The sequence below is a fragment of the Hylobates moloch genome, unplaced genomic scaffold (assembly GCF_009828535.3).
Source record: "Hylobates moloch isolate HMO894 unplaced genomic scaffold, HMol_V3 SCAFFOLD_24, whole genome shotgun sequence".
In the NCBI taxonomy this organism is placed as follows: domain Eukaryota; kingdom Metazoa; phylum Chordata; class Mammalia; order Primates; family Hylobatidae; genus Hylobates; species Hylobates moloch.
Window position 1 is genome coordinate 35,594,677 of NW_026652299.1, and position 18,545 is coordinate 35,613,221.

The following is an 18,545-nucleotide window of genomic DNA, read 5'->3' on the forward strand; positions in this document are numbered from 1 at the left end:
TTTCCTCACGCCCCTCCAACTTAGCTGCTTATTGCTCTTTTGTGTTTTTGATCACCTGAAAATACATACAGAACTTGATTTACAAGTAAAAAGACATTTTAGTGTTAGGCAACTCAGAGTTAAATCAAGTAGTCAAAAAAAGATTTTACAATATTTGAATTAACAAGCCTGACTTAATAGTGATATAGGCCAGGCGTGGTGGTTCACACCTGTAATTCCAGCAGTTTGGGAGGCTGAAGTGGGCAGATCACCTGAGGTCAGAAGTTTGAGACCAGCCTGGCCAACATGGTGAAACCTCGTCTCTACTAAAAATATAAAAATTAGCTGGGCCTGGTGGTGGGCGCCTGTAATCCCAGCTACTTGGGAGGCTGAGGCAGGAGAATCACTTGAATCCAGGAGGCAAAGGTTGCAGTGAGCCAAGATCGTGCCAGTGCACTCCAGCCTGGGCGACAGAGTGAGACTCCGTCTCAAAAAAAAAAAAAAAGTGATATATACATATATGTCTCTGTGTGTCTATGTATACACACACATGCACACACATACATGGTGCAGAAGCACATAATGGAAGGCAGATATTCCTGGAAGTGGTCCCTGTGCTCATGTTGTGCGTGGGATGGAGCAGGTGCGTTGGGCCTCAGGCGCACACCTGAACAGCCTGCTTGGTTTGTTGGGGGTTTTTTTTGTGTGTGCCTTTCTGGGTTTTTTTGTTTTGTTTATTTTGTTTGATTCAGGGTCTTGCTCTGTCTCCTAGGCTGGAATGTGGTGGCGACATCACGGTTCACTGCAGCCTGGATCTCGCAGGCTCAAGCAATCCTCTTGCCTCAGCCTCCCAAGTTGCTGAGCCCCCAGGCATGCGTCACCACACCCAGATCATTTTTAAATTTTTTGTAGTGACAGAGTCTCACCTTGTTGCCCCAGTTGGAGCCTGCATGGGTTTTAACAAATAGTAAATGAGATGATGATTATAAAGTATCCAGCAAAGGGCCAGGCGTGAAGCGAGTGCCCGATAAATGTGAGTTCCTATTCCTCTTTCCGTTTCACTGCTTACTGGAGAAGAGGAAGGCCTAGTACACTGCGCATCAGACCACAGACAGAACAGCAGGTACATAGGGAACGGGAAGGGAAGCAAAGCTCGGAAAGCCTCCCTCTGTCTGGTAGAACCCTGGATGGTGCTGGAATGTGAAACTCCCCTTGGAGAAATGACTGCGCCATCTTGTGGGCATTCCTGGGAGAGCAGGCCCTGATGGTCAGAGTAATTTGCAAGGAATTCAGTCAGTTATTCTCACTTCTTCCCTGCACAACGGTATTAAGGAGCAGCAGTTCTCTTATCCCAATCTTTTAAAACAACCATTCTTAATATTTTGTTGTTTACTTCTAGATTTCTTTCACAAACAGGTTTTATATAGGTAACATGGCTTGTGATAATATCATGTATAGAAATCTTAATTTTCTGTGATTTTACATCCTGCAGTTTCTTTAAAGCTTTTCAAAGTCGAGAAATAGAGAAGACTTACAGAACAGCATAATACATAAATGTGTAGATATATATTGTCAACACACACCGGATGACCTCCACCAGGTCATGAAACACCACATCCCCCACCCTGCCCCCTTCCTGCCACCTCCCTTCCTCCTCCCTGCCCTACCCACTATGCCCCATCTCATGGTGTTCACTTGCATTTCATTATCATGTTACTACTTTATTACCATGGGTATGGGGGTGGCCTGTTTTGAGGTTTATAGAAACAAAATCTTACACATTGCTTTAAACTTTACTCAGTCTATTTCGTGTCTGCCTTCCCCTGCTCTAATTAAGAATCATCCTGTAGACCGGGCGCGGTGGCTCACGCCTGTAATCCTAGCACTTTGGGAGGCCGGGGCGGGCGGATCATGAGGTCAGGAGATCTCTCATCATCATATTGAATTGCTCTGAATCATCATAACACATTGTATTTCTCAGTGAGCTGCTGATGGACTTGGGGGTTGTGCCCAGTTTGGGGCTGCTGTGAACATTTGGGTCAGGGGCCTGCTGCACGTGCATGTATATTTCTGTGGGTTGCATTTTAGGGGTGTCCTTGGGGGATGCATATCTTTAGTCTTACTAAATACTGTCAAATTATTTTTCCAAAGTGATTGCATCAAATTACACTCTCTCATTAGGAGTATCCTTTGCTGTCTGTTCTCATTCACATTTGGTTGATTCTGTCAGCCTTTTTAATTTTAGCCATTCTGCTAAGTTTGTAGCAGTATCTCACTGTGATTTTAGTTTTCATTTTCCTGATGTCTGAACACGCTAAGGAGCTTTTGTTTTTGTTTTTGTTTTTTGAGACCAAGTCCCCCTGTGTCACCCAGGCTGGAGTGCAGTGGTGCAATCTCAGCTCACTGCAACCTCTGCCTCCCAGGTTCAAGCAATTCTCCTGCCTCAGCCTCCCGAGTAGCTGAGACTATAGGCGCTTGCCACCACGCTCAGCTAATTTTTGTATTTTTAGTAGAGATGGGGTTTCACCATGTTGGCCAGGCTGGTCTCGAACTCCTGAGGTCAAGTGATCCACCTGCCTTGGCCTCCCACAGTGCTGGGATTACAGGCATGAGCCACTGCACCTGGTCTAAGGAACTTTTTATGTGCTTTTCGACACTCTAGATACCCTTGTCAAACTAAAATAATCAAAAAGGTCAGAATCTAGTTTAAAAAGAGTTTATTCAGGCCAGGCGCAGTGGCTCAAGCCTGTAATCCCAGCACTCTGGGAGGCTAAGGCAGGAGGATCACCTGAGGTCAGGAGTTCAGACCAGCCTGACCAACATGGAGAAACCCTGTCTCTACTAAAAAATACAAAAATTAGCTGGGCATGGTGGCGCATGCCTGTAATCCCAGCTACTTGGGAGGCTGAGGCAGGAGAATCGCTTGAACCTGGGAGGTGGAGGTTGTGGTGAGCTGAGATTGCACCATTGCACTGCAGCCTGGGCAACAAGAGTGAAACTCTGTCTCAAAAAAAAAAAAAAAAAAAAAAAAAAGAGTTTATTCAGCACAGAAGTTGAGGACTGCAGCCCGGTACACACTTCCAAGTTGCCTTGGAGAGTGCTCCAGAGAACAAAAGAGAGGCTCACATTTTTTAAAGAAAAAAAGAAGGAATCAGGAGAGGGAGTGAGTACAAATGTTGTTCATCAGGAATTCTCACTGGTGTATGGAAGTAACACTGGCTGGTGATTGGCTATACCTTGTTGAACTATAAGGTATGTGGCATTTTATGGCTACTCAGAGTGAGTTAGTTTAGAGTCCACATAGCAAGTGGCTCCAAGAGGTAGCTATTAGCTGAGGGGGAGTGAGATATTACATCTTAAATGCCTTTTGGGTTTGGGCCTGATAATTTAAAGGGCTCATATTCCTCAGATATTTTTTTTTTCTCACTCTCTTGTGGGACATGTCTCTCCTAGTCTGTCATCCGTTTGTTTTGGGGTTGTCTTTCTCTTACTGATTCTGGATAGAATTGCATTGTTGGTAAATGTGCCACAAATATTTCCCATTTTGTGTGGCTTGTCTTTTTTTTTTTTTTTTTTTTTTTTTTTGATATGGAGTCTTGCTCTGTCACCCAGGCTGGAGTGCAGTGGCATGATCTTGGCTCACTGCAACTTCTGCTTCCCGGGTTCAAGCAATTCTCCCACCTCAGGCTCCCAAGTAGCTGGGACTACAGGCGTGAGCCACGATCCCCAGCTAATTTTCGTATTTTTAGTAGAGATGGGTTTCGCCATATTGGCCAGGGTGGTCTCAAACTCATGAGCTCAAGAGATCCACCCACCTCAGCCTCCCAAAGTGCTGGGATTACAGGCGTGAGCCATCGCGCCTGGCCATAATGATATCTTTTGATGAACAGAAATTCTCAATTTTAATGTTGTCAAGTGTATCCATCTTTTCTCTACCCCGAGGTCATGAAGAGAATCCCTTAAATTACCTTCTTAAAAACTTTCACGGCCTTGCTTATTGCATGTATGTCTCTGAGATGCCTATAATTGGCATTTGTGTTCCATTCATCTGTTTGTCCATCCTTCTACTGACACAGTATCCTAATCATTGTAGCTGTACAGTAAGCATTGCTGACCAGTTCCTCTCACATGGTCATCAAGTCGATAAACTGAGCTCACTGAGTGCCACTTGTGGGCGGGCAGTGTTCTAGATGCAGCGGACACTGTACTGAATAATACAGCAGGATGTCCATCCTCACAGCAGGACAGCATGCAGCAGTCAGTAAATTAGTGAGTGAGTAAGATCATTTCAGATAAAAGGAAATGGGAAAGAGAGTTGAGAGGTTTGACGGTGGGGCACCCTTGGCTTGGAGATTTTGGGTCTGACATTTGAACCAAGTCTTAACTGATGAGGAAGCCATAGAGCCCTGGAAGGTCCAGCCTCATATGTTAGTAATGTGGAGGAATCCCCTCAGTCTTGCCATCCCCATTGGTGCCTGATGCTTTAGCTGCAGTCTTTCTTTTTTTCTTTTCTTTTCTTTTCTTTTCTTTTTTTTTTTTTGAGACAGAGTCTCACTCTGTCGCCCAGGCTGGAGTGCAGTGGCGCGATCTCAGCTCACTGCAAGCTCCGCCTCCCGGGTTCATGCCATTCTCCTGCCTCAGCCTCCCGACTAGCTGGGACTACAGGTGCCCGCCACCACACTCGGCTCATTTTTTTATGCCTTTAGTAGAGACGGGGTTTCACCGTGTTAGCCAGGATGGTCTCGATCTCCTGACCTCGTGATCCACCCGCCTCGGCCTCCCAAAGTGCTGGGATTACAGGCTTGAGCCACCGCGCCTGGCCTAGCTGCAGTCTTGATAGGATTGTTTTCCTCACCTATAGATTGCTGTAGAATTTAACCCTCCACAGTTTCACCTCCCACCTGTGAGACTGTGGTGTACTTCCCCTTTTTTTTTTTTTTTTTGAGACCGAGTCTCACACTGTCACGGGCAGTGGAATGATCTCGGCTCACTGCAACTTCCAGCTCCCAGGTTCAAGTGATTCTCCTGCCTCAGCCTCCCAAGTAGCTGGGATTACAGGCACCCGCCACCACACCCAGCTAATTTTTTATAATTTTAGTAGAGACGGGGTTTCACTCTGTTGGCCAGGCTGGTCTCGAACTCCTGACCTTGTGATCCGCCCGGACTGTGGGGCATTTCTATGTGTGTGTATGATGCAGACCAGCACAAGGCAGTCCTCTGGTGTGAAAGGTGCTGTTTGCATTTAGAGATTTTCTTTCCTCTGGGATTTCAGGTTTGGGGGCAGAGAACCTTTGATTCCAGGGGAAGCAGGCTCCAGCGTCTGCTGAAGGCATGCATACAGGATTATGCCCCTGGCTGAAGGGGCTTAGGAAGGACATCAAGACCAAGAGAGAGCAGGACAGAAATAGCTGTTGGTGGGCAAGAGGAATCAGAGGAGACTGGAAATTCAGAACTCCTGTGAGTGTTTTAATATCCACTCTGACCTGACTGTGAGCCTTTGGTTAAGACCACACTGGGACCCAGTTTCCTTGTCGATCAAGGATTGGACCAGGTGATTTCCTAGGTCTCTGCTGGGTGTAATATCCACTTTATGCAATGAATGCTGGATAGCTTTCCTGTCTACCAGCCACAGTTCTAACTTTGGTGGCAAGATTCCAACATACTGTTTCTGCTTAGGAGTTCTAAGTGTGTGTGTGTGTGTGTGTGTGTGTGTGTGTCTGAGAGAGAGAGAGAGAGAGAATGAACATTTTCTAGCCTTTAAAATGTTTATAATCTAAAATTTGTATGGAGAGATACATGCCCTAAAATAGTTAAAACAATTTTGAGAAAGAAAAATCAAGTGAGGGGAATCTAATTGATATTAATTCATGCTTATTTCATAAAGTAATCAAGACCATATAGTATTGGGGGAGGGAAAATTACATAGAGTAATGGAAAAGAATAGAGAACACAGAAATAGACCCATACAAATATACCCACCAATTTTTAGGTGCAAAAGCAATTCAATGGATAGTCTTTTTGAGAAACAATGTTGGATCATTTGGACATCCAAAGCAAAAAAAGAAAAACTTTGACCTAAATCTCACAGTTTATTTAAAAATTAATGCAAGAACTTCCTTTAGCCATTCTTTAAGGGTATATCTGCAGGCAATAAATTCTCTCATTCTTCCTTTCTTTGAGAATGTCTCAATTTTCCCTTCATTACTGAAGAATATTTTCAATGGATAAAAGATTCTAAATTAATAGTTATTTTCTTGAAAAGTGACACTTGAAAAGTTTTATGTCACTTCCTTCTGGTCTCCAGGTGTCTGATGCCTTTTAAAATGTTTTTGTCTTATAAGGAAGGTGTCTTTTTACCCTCTCACTGCTCTCAATATTTTTTATTTGTCCTTAGATTTCAGAAGTTTGCTTATGTTTCTTCTTCATGTGGATTTCTTTGGATTTATACTATGTGGACTTTGCACACCTTCTTAAATCTATGGGTTTATATCTTTGGCCAAATTTAGGAAATTCTGAACATTATTTCCTTAAATACTTTTTCACCCCAACCCACTTTCTCCTCTTTTGGACTACAGTTATCTATTGTTTGATCTTTCTTTGCAGTCTCACAGGTCCATGATGCTCTATTTGTTTGGTTTTCTTTTTCTCTCTTTCTTTCTTTCTCTTTTTTCTTTCTTTTCTCTTTCTTTCTTTTCTTTCTCTTTCTTTCTTTTCTCTTTCTTTTTCTTTCTCTTTTCTCTTTCTTTTCTTTCTCTTTCTTTTCTCTTTCTTTTCTTTCTCTTTCTTTTCTCTTTCTTTCTTTCTTTGGTCTGTTTTCTCTCTGTTGTTCAGATTGTATAATTCTGTCTCTTCCATCTACAAGTTCACTGATCCTCTTATCCTCTCCATTCTCCTGTAAGCCCATCCACTAAACTTTTTATTTCAGTTACTATATTTTTCAATTCTATAATTTCCACTTAGATATTCTTTGTATATTCTATTTCTTTGCTAAGATTTTACATTTTCTGAGCTGTTCTATTTTTCATTTGTTTCATGAGTATTTGTATTGCTTGTTGAAGCATTTTTATGATGGCTGCTTTAAAATCTTTGATAATTCCTGCACCTCTGTCTTCTCAGTGCTGGTGTCTGTTGACTCTCTTTTTTATTCAAGTTGAGATTTTCCCTGTTCTTGTTATGATTAATGAGTTTCTATTTTATTCTGGATATTTTGGGGAGTGGAGTCTTTGTATCTTATTTAAATCTTGTTTTGGAAAACCACCTCTGACTCCACTTTGGTGTGGGAAGGTGGGCACTACCTCATTACTTCCAGGTTTGGGTGAAACCCTACATTCCTTTATTGGCCTCTATTGACACCTATGCAAGGATGGGTGTCTCATTTACTAATGGGCAGGGATGAGAGTTAAGATTTTACACCAAGCTTGCACCGATAGCTTGGTGTAAGAGTTAAAGAGGTAAGAAACACAAAAAGTGGCTCAACAGTCAAAGACAGGTTTATTTTGGAAAATAAACCTGAGAGGGGCTTCTGGCTGATTTTTTGGTCAGGAGCACTTTCTCTTACAGACTAAGAGTATGTATTGGTGAGAGAGCTTATTACAGGCTTGGAATATTTCTGTTAGGGGGAGAAGTTTATGGTGGGGGTTGGAATGTCTCCAGTTGGAGAGGAGGTTATATTAGGGCTGACATCTCTCTGGCTGGAGGAGAGATTATCTTGGGGTTGGCATGTCTCTGGTTGGGGAGGGGTTTGGAATGTTTCTGGTCAGAGACGTTATTTGTGGTTTATGATCATGCTGATCTTAGCTGATGCCCTTTAGATTTAGGCAGTTTTTGATCAAGGTGGACTTTAGAATGGCAGTGGGTGCTTGTCCAAGATGGTCATACTCCTGCTCTGTCAGTGGGATCAGGAGGCCTTGTGAATGCTAGCTGGTGGTGAAAGTGCTGGCTCTCTAGCAGGCCTTCTCCTGCATTACTGTAGCAGGGCAGGGGAGGAATGCCTCACTGACACCAGGTAGAGGATAGAAGACTGGCTTCACACATTATCTTCACAGACAGCTGGTGGAGGGCCTCACTAACACTGGCAGGGGAAGAAAGTTCAAGCTTTCCCATCAGCCTTCTCTCACACCATTTGGCTCGGGGACATATGTGACCCATGACAGGTGAGGTTGGGAGTTCTTCACTCAGGCTTTGCTGGGGTGTGAGGGAGACGGGTGTGTTTCATGGTTTTTACCTAATGTTTGGGTAGAGCATTTGTCTAAAAGTTTTCTGTCTTGCTAGGCTGGTCCTTTAGCTAGAGAATGCAGGTTTCTGTTGGAGCTTTTCTGTCTGGACCTAGTGACAGCTCCAGCAAGACTGTTCAGCATCCATATAGGAAGCATGTATGAGTGGTATATATGTGGCAAAAGAAAACCTAGGGAACTCCCTGGTGTGTTGTTCTTTGTATTTTATGATCCCTAGCTGGTTTGCTTTCTTCTCTCCACCATTCAGATGTCTTTGTTTTTGTATCTTTGTTTTATACATAATGTCTTAGGTTTTTAGCTGTGCTTAGTGAAACAAACAGGAAGAAGTGTGTCTATGCCATCTTGTCCAGAATTGGAAGTTTCCTGTTTTATTTTTTTTCATAGCATACTGTTCTTGTTTAATGATTTCAGTGTCTTCCTTTTTCTTCTTCAGGTTATTAATTTCAGTTATTTTGAAGTTTTCTTCTATCCTTTACATTTTCTCTTTCCTAGTTTTTTTCCCTATTTGTTTATTTTGGTCATTTTAGTGTGTTGAAGGTTTTTCCTAAATGCCTAGCAATCCTTGGGTGAATTTCATATTTATTTCAGAGTAAGACACCAAATATCTGTTTAGGTATTATGTGGGCACGTGTGGAGCTAATCAGCTAGTGTGCTTTCCTATCAAGTGATTTTAAAAGAGAAGTTGCTTATTTTATAAGTCAATGTTTAGAGGTCTCTTCTCTGAGGTGGGTCAGTTTCTCCAGAGCGGTATCCTCCAGTCACTTATTGAGGAGATACAGGATTATACCGGGAAAGAATGAAGCAGGGTGCTGAGTCACTGCCTGTTTACCACGCAGGTTTTCTTGTTACGCTGTTTTCATCCCAAACCTCTCCACTGTTTTCACCAGTAAGTCCGTGGTCCCCTCAAGCTGGAGATTCTTGTTCAGTTATTCAGGACCATAAGTCTCTCGTGTTTGATCTTGGCTGGCAGTTTGAGGGAAGAAGAAACGGAAAGGGGAGTATACACAGTCGTATATACTCTGTGTAGTATGCACAAGGCTGACTGTGCTGGGACCTTAACTGAGGGTCACACTTACAAACTTTAAACCAGAACCTCTCCCTGCTTCCTTCCCTGCGAACTCCAAGTCATCTGCATTTCTTTAGATAGCTTCCTGTGCTCTGCAGCACCATCTACCCCTCCTACGTCTACTTACCCTTTCCAGATTTTCTTGAACTTTCTCTTCTACCATCGTCTCATCATTTCTTAATGCTGCTCTTTTGGGAATACAACGAAGGACAAAAGTTCCTTTAGTCAAACTCAGATTATCTCACCCTAAAGTCTGCTCTCTGGCCCCCTCCCCTAGGACAAATGAGGACCACCAGGATAGCCTGAGCTACCTTGCCTGTCTCTAATCTGTCTCTCTAGTACCGTAATTCTCAGACTAGCCTTGCCTCAGAATTCCCTGGAGGGCATTTTAGACACAAATTGCCAACCATTCCCTCAGGGCTCAGAAATCCATTTTTCACCTATTCCCAGGAATATGGTCTATCTGTTGCTGCATAGCCCGGAGGAAGCAGCTGGGTGCCTCTGGGCAAGGACTTGCTCTGGAGGCAAGTCGCTTAAATTCTTTGAGTTTCTAAGGGAGAAGACACCAGCTGTTTCTGATCCACAAGGTACTTGGGGAGAAAGAACTAGCTGAAAATAGTTTTTAAATGTAGGGCAATATTTGGGAGCTCAAATAAACACATTAGATCAGTGGTTTGCAACCTTGACCGCACATTAGAATTACCTGGAGAGCTAGAAAGTCTTAATTCCCAGGCTGTACCCCAAAACCATTATGTAATAATTATCCAGCCATCCAGTTTCTCTTCCTCCATCTCTCTCTCTTTCACTGTATACATATGCATATGTGTACATTTTTAATTTTAGAATACCTCAGATTAATCAGAGAATCTATAATTAAATCCTAATCTTGTGGAAAATTCTTATGCAAAATACTGTGATCTCTCAAATACATCTAATCACTTCCAGAATAAGGACCCCCTACAATTTCTACCATAAAAATAAATTCTATCAAGGAGCTTAATTTAAAATAAGAACTTCATTTTCCATGTACTTACCTACAAAATAAGCATCATATTCTGTTCAGCAAGAGATATTTAAGAGGCAAAACCCAAGATCCAATATTAAGTAAGCATACCCACTTTTCTCCAACTGATACATCAGTAAGAAATTATAGCAAAAACAGTCTCCTGTACTACTGGAGTAGAGTGTTGGGTAGAACAGTCAGCCCTGTGATAGTCTCCAGTGAGGGCTGCTCTTGCCAACCGTTTTTTCTAGGAGCAATGTATCAGCAAAATCTTGCCTCATCAGACCCAGCCTCCTTAGTCCTCCAGTATAGAAATTTTTTTTTTTTTTTTTTTTTGAGATGGAGTCTCGCTTTGTTGCCCAGGCTGGAGTGCTGTGGCGCAATCTCGGCTCACTGCAAGCTCTGCCTCCCGGGTTCCCGCCATTCTCCTGCCTCAGCTTCCTGAGTAGCTGGGACTACAGGCGCCCACCACTACGCCCAGCTAATTTTTTTGTATTTTTAGTAGAGACGAGGTTTCACTGTGTTAGCCAGGATAGTCTCAATCTCCCGACCTCGTGATCTGCCCACCTTGGCCTCCCAACAGCATAGATACATTTTTAAGGTAGACTCTTGAAATACTTAAAAGAAATTTCACCTTAGTTTTTAGCAAACAGTACACACAGAGTGCTTGGGGATGCCATTCCACAGAGGTTGCTGCTACAAAGTAGGTGTTCATGAGGTGGGCCTAGGGGGTCGTTAGAGACTTGGACAACGTGTGTGAAGAAAAGGGTTTCTTCTCCCAGTGGCAAATTCCAAACAACAGAGATGCTGGTGATGCCAACACAGGCCTAACTATTCTGCTAGTGGGGACATATTTTATTTTGAAATCCTTAAGGTGCCTGGTGCATAATGGCAACCAGGGATGGTGGTGGCAATGTGGGTGAGGTGGAGTCATGCCTGCATTTCAGTGAGCATCCAAGTCAAGCTGGAAGAGGTATTGGGTTCTGGAAGTGTGCTTCTGCTTCAGTTTTGTTCATAAGGGATGTTGTTTAAACAGGAGCTTTTACCCCAGTTGCTGGCCTTTAAAAAGTATTTCTAATGAGCATGCCAAGTTCAGTAATTACTTTCAAGGCCTAATTCTTTGATCAAAATAGAAAACTGGATTTTTAAAAAAATACTCTTGAAAGTAGACATTTTAACAGAGACAAAATTTGTTTTGTTCCTAATCTTCACATTTTCCAAAATGACTGTGAACAAAGTAGTTCACTGGACTCTGTACTTTGAAAATTAACCAAAACATAGTGTTATACCCAAAAGGAACTGGGCAGAGGAAGGACAGCATGTTCCCAGTTGATATGTCCTTTGACCTCTGACCCCTGACCCGTTCTCTCTGCTCTCCAGAACCACATGCCCTGGGAAGAACCAGCAGGTGAGAAGCCCAGTTGCTCTCACAGTCAGAAGGCTTTCCACATGGAGCTTGCCCAGAAGCCCTGCTTCACCACTGAGATGGTGACATGGGCCCTCCTCTGCATCTCTGCAGAGACTGTGCACTGGGAGGCTCCTTCACAGCCTAGGGGCATCCCTCACCGCTCACCCATCAGTGTGGATGACCTGTGGCTGGAGAAGACACAGAGAAAGAAGTTGCAGAAGCAGGCCCACGTCAAAAGGAGGCTGCACATAGGGGCAGTGCACAAAGATGGAGACAAGGTAAGCCGTTCCCGGCCAGGAGTCCTCAGACTTGATCTGGTATCCCCTTCTCTCTGCAGCTGCCTGTTGCTTCCTGAGCTTTCCCCTGACTCTCCTGTGATGTAACTTGTCACCCTGGGCCCCCTTGGATTGCAGCATGCTGCCTGGGCCACACCCAGTACTGCAGTTGAGGGCCTGCAAGAGAGACACTTTGAGCAGCGCATTCCCCAGAGCCACAGAAGCCAGGGCCCCCTCTTCCTTCTCTGTAATATGTCTCTACCTGTGGCCAGCTGCATGCAAGGTAGCAGTGCAGAGAAGACTGCCATTTAATGAGTGCCTGCTGTGTGCCCGACATGATTAGACACTGCCCTAGCATTGGCTCTGCCACTCACAGAGGCTCAAAACATTTCAATATGACAGTCTTAACTAAATTAACTAAAGTCATTACACTGTCCATTCAATTTTGTCTCTAAGACACTTTGACAACATGATTTTTTGCATGAAACCGACAGCCTACTAAAAAGTAAATTAATGGTGTAGACATCATGCCATTTACCCAATCTTTGACAAGAGTTTCTTGTTTTTTCCCTTTATAAATAGCAACATTTATTATCAAGTGTTTGCAAAGTACACATCTCTGAGTCTCACCTCATCCTTGAAGACTCACTTTTTAAAACTGAGGTGAAATTCACATAATGTAGAATTAACCATGTTAAAGTGAAGAATTCATTGGCGTTTAGTATATTCATTCACTATCTTTTGCGACCACCACCTCTGTCCAGCTCCAAGGCATTTTCATCACCTCTAAAGGAAACCCTATTCCCATTAAGCTGTTACTCCCCATTTCCCCTCCCCAGACCCTGGAAATACTCGCCTGCTTCCTGTCTCTATGGGTCCTCCTATTCTGGATTTTTCATATAAATGGAATTACATAATACGTGACCTTTTGTGACTGGCGTTTTTCACTTAGCGTCGTGTTTCATCCATGTCATAGCACATATCAATACTTCATTTCTTTGTATGGCTAAGTCACATTTCGTTATGTGATTATACAGTGCTTGTCTCACTTTGTTCATCCATACATCCATTCCTGAGTAGCTCTTCATCCATTTCTGGGCTAGCTGGGATTACAGGCGCCTGCCACCATGCCCACCTAATTTTTGTATTTTTAGTAAAGACGGAGTTTCACCATGTTGGCCAGGTTGGTCTCGAACTCCTGGCCTCAAGTGATCCACTGGCCTTGGCCTCCCAAAGTTCTGGGATTACAGGCATGAGCCACCGCGCCCAGCCTGGAATTCTTTACATATTCTGAATGTAAGACCATTATAAGATATGTCATTTGCAAATATTTTCTCCCATCTGTAGAGTGCCTTTCACTTTTTTGATAGTACCCATTGATGCATAAGTACTTAATTTTGATGAGATTTACTTTATCTATTTTTTTGTTGTTGCTTGTGCATTTGATGTCATACCTAAGAATCTATTGCCAAATCCAAGTAATGAAATTTACCTCTGTTTTTGTCTAAGAGTTTTATACCTTTCGCTTTTAAATTTAGGTCTTTGATCCATTTTGATTTAATTTTTGTATGGTATGAGATAGAGGTCCAATTTTAATATTTTCCACCCGGATATGTAGTTATCCAAACACCATGTGTTGAAGAGGCTATTCTGTCCCTTACTGAATGGTCTTGGCATCCTTGTCAAAAATCAACTTACCCGCCAGGCGCGATGGCTCACATCTGTAATCCCAGCACTTGGAGAAGCCGAGGCAGCGGATCACTTAAGGCCAGGAGTTCAACATCAGCCTGGACAACATGGTGAAACCCTGTTTCTACTAAAAATACAAAAATTAGCCGGTGTGGTGGCATGCACCTGTACTCCCAGCTACTCAGGAGGTTGAGGTGGGAGAATTGCTTGAACCTGGAAGGCAGAGGTCGCAGTGAGCCAAGACTGCACCACTGCACTCCAGCCTGGGTGACAGAGTGAGACCTTGTCTCAAAAAAAAAAAAGTCAAATAACCTTAGATGTGTGGGTATATTTTTGACTCTCAATTCTATCCTATTAACTTATATGTCTGTCTTTATGTCAGTACCACATTGTTTTGATTATCACAGTTTTATAATAAGTTTTGAAATTGGAATGTGAGAGTCTTCTTTGTTCTTTTTCAAAATTGTTTTGGCTATTTGTTGGACCTTGCAATTTCATATGAATCTTATAATTAATTTTCTAATTCTGAAAAAAATAAAAAAGGCTCTTGGGATTTCCGTAGGATTGCATTCAATCTGTAGATCACTTGGGAGAGTGGTGCCATATTAATATAATATTAAGTCTTCAAATCCATGAACACTGGGTGTCTTTCCGTGTTTGGGAGGTGTTCTTGAATTGCTTTCAGCAGTGTTTTGTGGTTTTCACTGTAAAAAGTCTTGCACATCCTTGGTTAAAATGTTTCCTAAGTATTTTATTCTTTTCGATGACATCATAAATGGAAATTTTTTAAAACTTCATTTTGGGATTATCCATTGCTAGAGCATAAAAATACAATTGATTCCTGAAACGTTGCTGAATTCATTTATTAGCTATAATAATATTTTTGTGGATTCTTTGGAAATTTCTATGTATAAGATTACATCATTTATAAAAATGGGTTATTTTACTTCTTCCATTCCAGTTTAGATGCCTTTGATTTCTCTTTTTTCCCGTACTTGCTCTGGGTAGAACGTACATAACAATGTCGAGCAGAAGTGGTGAAATGGGGTGTCCTTGTCTTCTTGGTTTTAGGATTAAAGTTTTCAGTCTTTCACTATTGAGTATGATGTTAGCTGTGTGTTTTTCACAAATACCGTTTTATCATGTTAAGGTTCCTTTCTACTTCTAGTGTTTTTATCATGAAAGGGTGCTGGATTTTTTAAGTGCATGATCAATTTTGATTATGGTTTTTCTGCATCAACTGAGATAATCATGCATGTCTTCTTTGACCTATTAATGTGGTATATTACATTGAATATGTATTGATCTGCAGTTTTCTTTTCTTGTGATGTTTTTCTCTGGCTTTGGTATCAGAGTGATTCTGGTCTTATAGAATGAGTTAGGAAGTGCTCTCTCCTCTTCTATTTTTTGGAAGCGTTTGAGAAAGATTCTTCTTTAAATATCTTGTATAGTTCACCAGTGAAGCTTTCTGGTCCTGGGATTTTCTTTGTTGCGGGGTTTCTGATTACTGATTCAATTCTTTTTTCTTTTCTTTTAGCGTCAGGCTGGTGAAAAAACAATTCTTTACTTGTCATAGACCTGTTCGAGTTTATATTTCTTCTTGTTTTGTTTTGAGACGGAGTCTCACTCTGTTTCCCAGGCTAGAGTGCAGCAGCATGATCTTGACTCACTGCAACCTCCACCTCTTGGGTTCCAGCGATTCTCCTGCTTCAGCCTCCTGAGGACCTGGGACTCCAGGCATGCACTGCCATGCATGGTTAATTTTTGTATTTTTTGATAGAGACAGGGTTTCCCCATGTTGGCCAGGCTGGTCTCAAACTCTTGACTTCAAGTGATTTGCCCGCCTCAGCCTCCCAAAGTGCTGGGATAACAGGCATGAGCCACTGCGCCTGGCCAAAGTTTATGTTTCTTATTGAGTCATTTGGCTTGTGTTTTTCTTAAGAATTTCTCTATTTTATCTACATTATCTAATCTGTTGATATACAATTGTCCATAGTGTTTTCTTATAATCCTTTTAAATTCCTGTAACATCAGTAGTAATGCTTCCACTCTCATTTCTAATTTTAGTAATTTGTATTTTCTCTTTTTTTGCTCAGTATAGCTAAATGCTTATCAATTTTGTTAGTCTTTTCACAGAATCTGGTTTTGGTTGTCTTGATTTTCTCTATTATTTTTCTTATTTTTATTCCATTTTTAATTTTTTATCTATTTATTCATTTATTTATTTATTTAGAGACTCAGTTATGGGACTGGTATTTGGTATTTTTGGTAGAGACAGGGTTTCACCATGTTGCCCAGGCTGGTCTCCAACTCCTGGGCTCAAGTGGTCCGCCCACCTCAGCCTCCCAAAGTGCTGGGATTACAGGCATGAGCCACTGCACCTGGCCTCTATTGTTTTTCTATTACTATATTTAATGTGTCTCTACTTTCATCTTTATTATTTTCTTCCATCTATTAGCTTTGAGGTTAGTTTGTGCTTCTTTTTCTTGTTATTTAAGATGTAAAATTAGACTATTGATTTGAGAAATTCTTTTTTAATTTAGGCTTTTACAACTAGAAAGTTCCCTCTCGGTGTAGCGTTCACTGCATTCGTAAGTATTGATAGGTTGTGTTTTTGTTTTCATTCATCTCACAGTATTTTCTAATTTTGTGATTTCTTCTTTTCTTTTTTGTGAAATTTTATGATTTCTTCTTTGACTCACTGGCTGTTTAATATTGTATTAATTTCCACATATTTGTGAATTTTCCATTCTGCTATTGATGTCTAGTGTCGTCATTATATTGCAGTCAGAAAAGATATTTCGTATGAATTCAGTCTTTTAAAATTTACTGGCCAGGCATGGTGGCTCATGCACGTAATCCCAGCACTTTGGGAGGCTGAGGCAGGCAGATCACTTGAGGTCAGGAGTTCGAGACCAGCCTGACCAACCTGGTGAAACCCCGTCTCTACTAAAATACAAAATTAGCTGAGCGTGGTGGTGCATGCCTATAATCCCAGCTACTTGGGAGGCTAAGGCAGGAGAATTGCTTGAACCCAGGAGGCAGAGGTTGCAGTGAGCCAAGATCATGCCATTGCATTCCATCCTCGGCAACAAGAGTGAAACTCCATCTCAAAAAAAAAAAAAAAAATTTACTGAAACTTGTTTTCTGTAAAAGACTTATGGTCTCTTCTGGAGAATGTTCCATGGGTACTGGAGAAGAATGTGTATTCTATTGTTGTTTGGTTTAGTGTTCTGTATATGTCTGTTAGTTTTAATTGGTTTATAGTATTGTTCAAGACCTCTATTTCCTCATTGACCTTATGTCCATTTATTATTGAAAGGGTGTTGAAGTCTCCAGCTATTATTGCAGAACTGTTTCTCACATGATTTCTGTCAATTTTTGTTGCTCAGTTGGTAGGTACATATGTTTGTAATTGTTATATCTTCTGGATGAACTGACTTTTAAATCAATCTATAATGTATTTCTTTGTCTTTATAGCAGTTTTCAACTTAAAATCTATTTTGTCTGGTGCTGGTATAGACACTCCAGCTCTCTTTTGGTTATTAGTTGCATGGGATAATTTTTCCATTCATTTTTGAAGTACAGTTTTCCCAGATATATAATTCCTGCTGAACGTTTTTTTTCTTTCCCTCTTTTATATGTGTCATCCCACTGCCTCTGGCCTCCTTGGTTTCTGAGGAGAAATCAGCTGTTAATCTTATTTGGAATCCCTTGTACATGGTGAATTACTTCTCTGTTGCTGATTTCAAGAATCACTTTTTGTCTTTGGCTTTCAGCTATTTTATTCCAATGTGTCTCCGTGTGAGTCTTTATGCTTATCCATCATTGAGTTCACTGAGCTTCTTGGATGTGTGGATTCATGTACTTTATCACATTTAGGAATTTTCCGCAATTCTTTCTGATTTTTTTCTTTCTTTCTTTTTTTTTTTTTTTTTGAGATGAAGTTTCACTCTTGTTGCCCAGGCTGGAGTGCGATGGTGCAATCTTGGCTCTCCACAACCACCACCTCCTAAGTTCAAGCGATTCTCCTGCCTCAGCCTCCCAAGTAGCTTGGATTACAGGCATGCGCCACCAGGCACAGCTAATTTTTTTCTATTTTTAGTACAGATGGGGTTTCTCCATGTTGGTCAGGCTGGTCTTGAACTTCTGGCCTCAGGTGATCTGCCCCCCTTGGCCCCCCAAAGTGCTGGAATTACAGGTGTGAGCCACTGTGTCTGGCCTTTCTCTCTTTCTTTTGAGATTCCATTATAGGTATGTTGGTGTGCTTGATGGTGCCCTAGGTTCTGTTAATTTTCTTCATGCTTCTCTTAGGTTCTGTTAATTTTCTCCATGCTTCTTTCCTTCATATTGGAAAATCTCAATTGGCCATCTTCAAATCCACTGATTCTTTTTTCTGCCTACTCAGACATGTTACATTGAATTTTAGTTATTGTACTTTTCAACATTGTACTTTTCAACTCCAGAACTTTTACCTGTTTTTTTAATACTTTATTGGTATTCCATTTGATGAGACATCATTCTTTTGGTTCCTTTAGTGGTTTTTATTTCACTTAGCTCTTTAAGCATATTTAAAAGTTGATTAGAGTCTTTGTCTAGTAAGAAGACCCTGTGCTTTCTCAGGGATGGTTCTTGTTCATTTCTTTTCTTTCCCTGAGTGGGCCACACTTTCTTGTTTCTTTGTATCATATATATATATATTTTTTTGAGACAGAGTGTCGCTCTGGTGTCACTCTGTCACCCAGGCGGGAGTGCAGTGGTGCGATCTAGGCTCACTGCAAGCTCTGCCTCCCGGGTTCACAACATTCTCCTGCCTCAGCCTCACGAGTCGCTGGGACTACAGGCACTCGCCACCATGCCCGGCTAATTTTGTATTTTTAGTAGAGATGGG

At 41.7% G+C, this 18,545-nt stretch overlaps 1 protein-coding gene and 1 non-coding gene across 3 annotated transcripts in view; one reads left to right on the forward strand and one right to left on the reverse strand.

The window, feature by feature from the left end:
- Nucleotides 1-18,545, forward strand: part of ARHGEF4 (Rho guanine nucleotide exchange factor 4) — a 210,715-nt gene that overhangs the window by 81,743 nt on the left and 110,427 nt on the right. The window contains exons 3-4 of one of the 2 annotated variants that reach the window (XM_058434274.1): nucleotides 11,663-11,690; nucleotides 11,802-11,968. In XM_058434274.1, coding sequence (XP_058290257.1) covers nucleotides 11,663-11,690; nucleotides 11,802-11,968 — 195 coding nt within the window. Of the gene's footprint in view, nucleotides 1-11,662; nucleotides 11,969-18,545 lie in introns of both variants that reach the window. The other variant, XM_032145983.2, reaches the window with a different exon arrangement.
- LOC116463066 (small Cajal body-specific RNA 4) lies at nucleotides 10,462-10,590 on the reverse strand. The gene has a single exon (XR_004246539.1). It is a non-coding gene; the product is annotated as a small Cajal body-specific RNA 4 (non-coding RNA).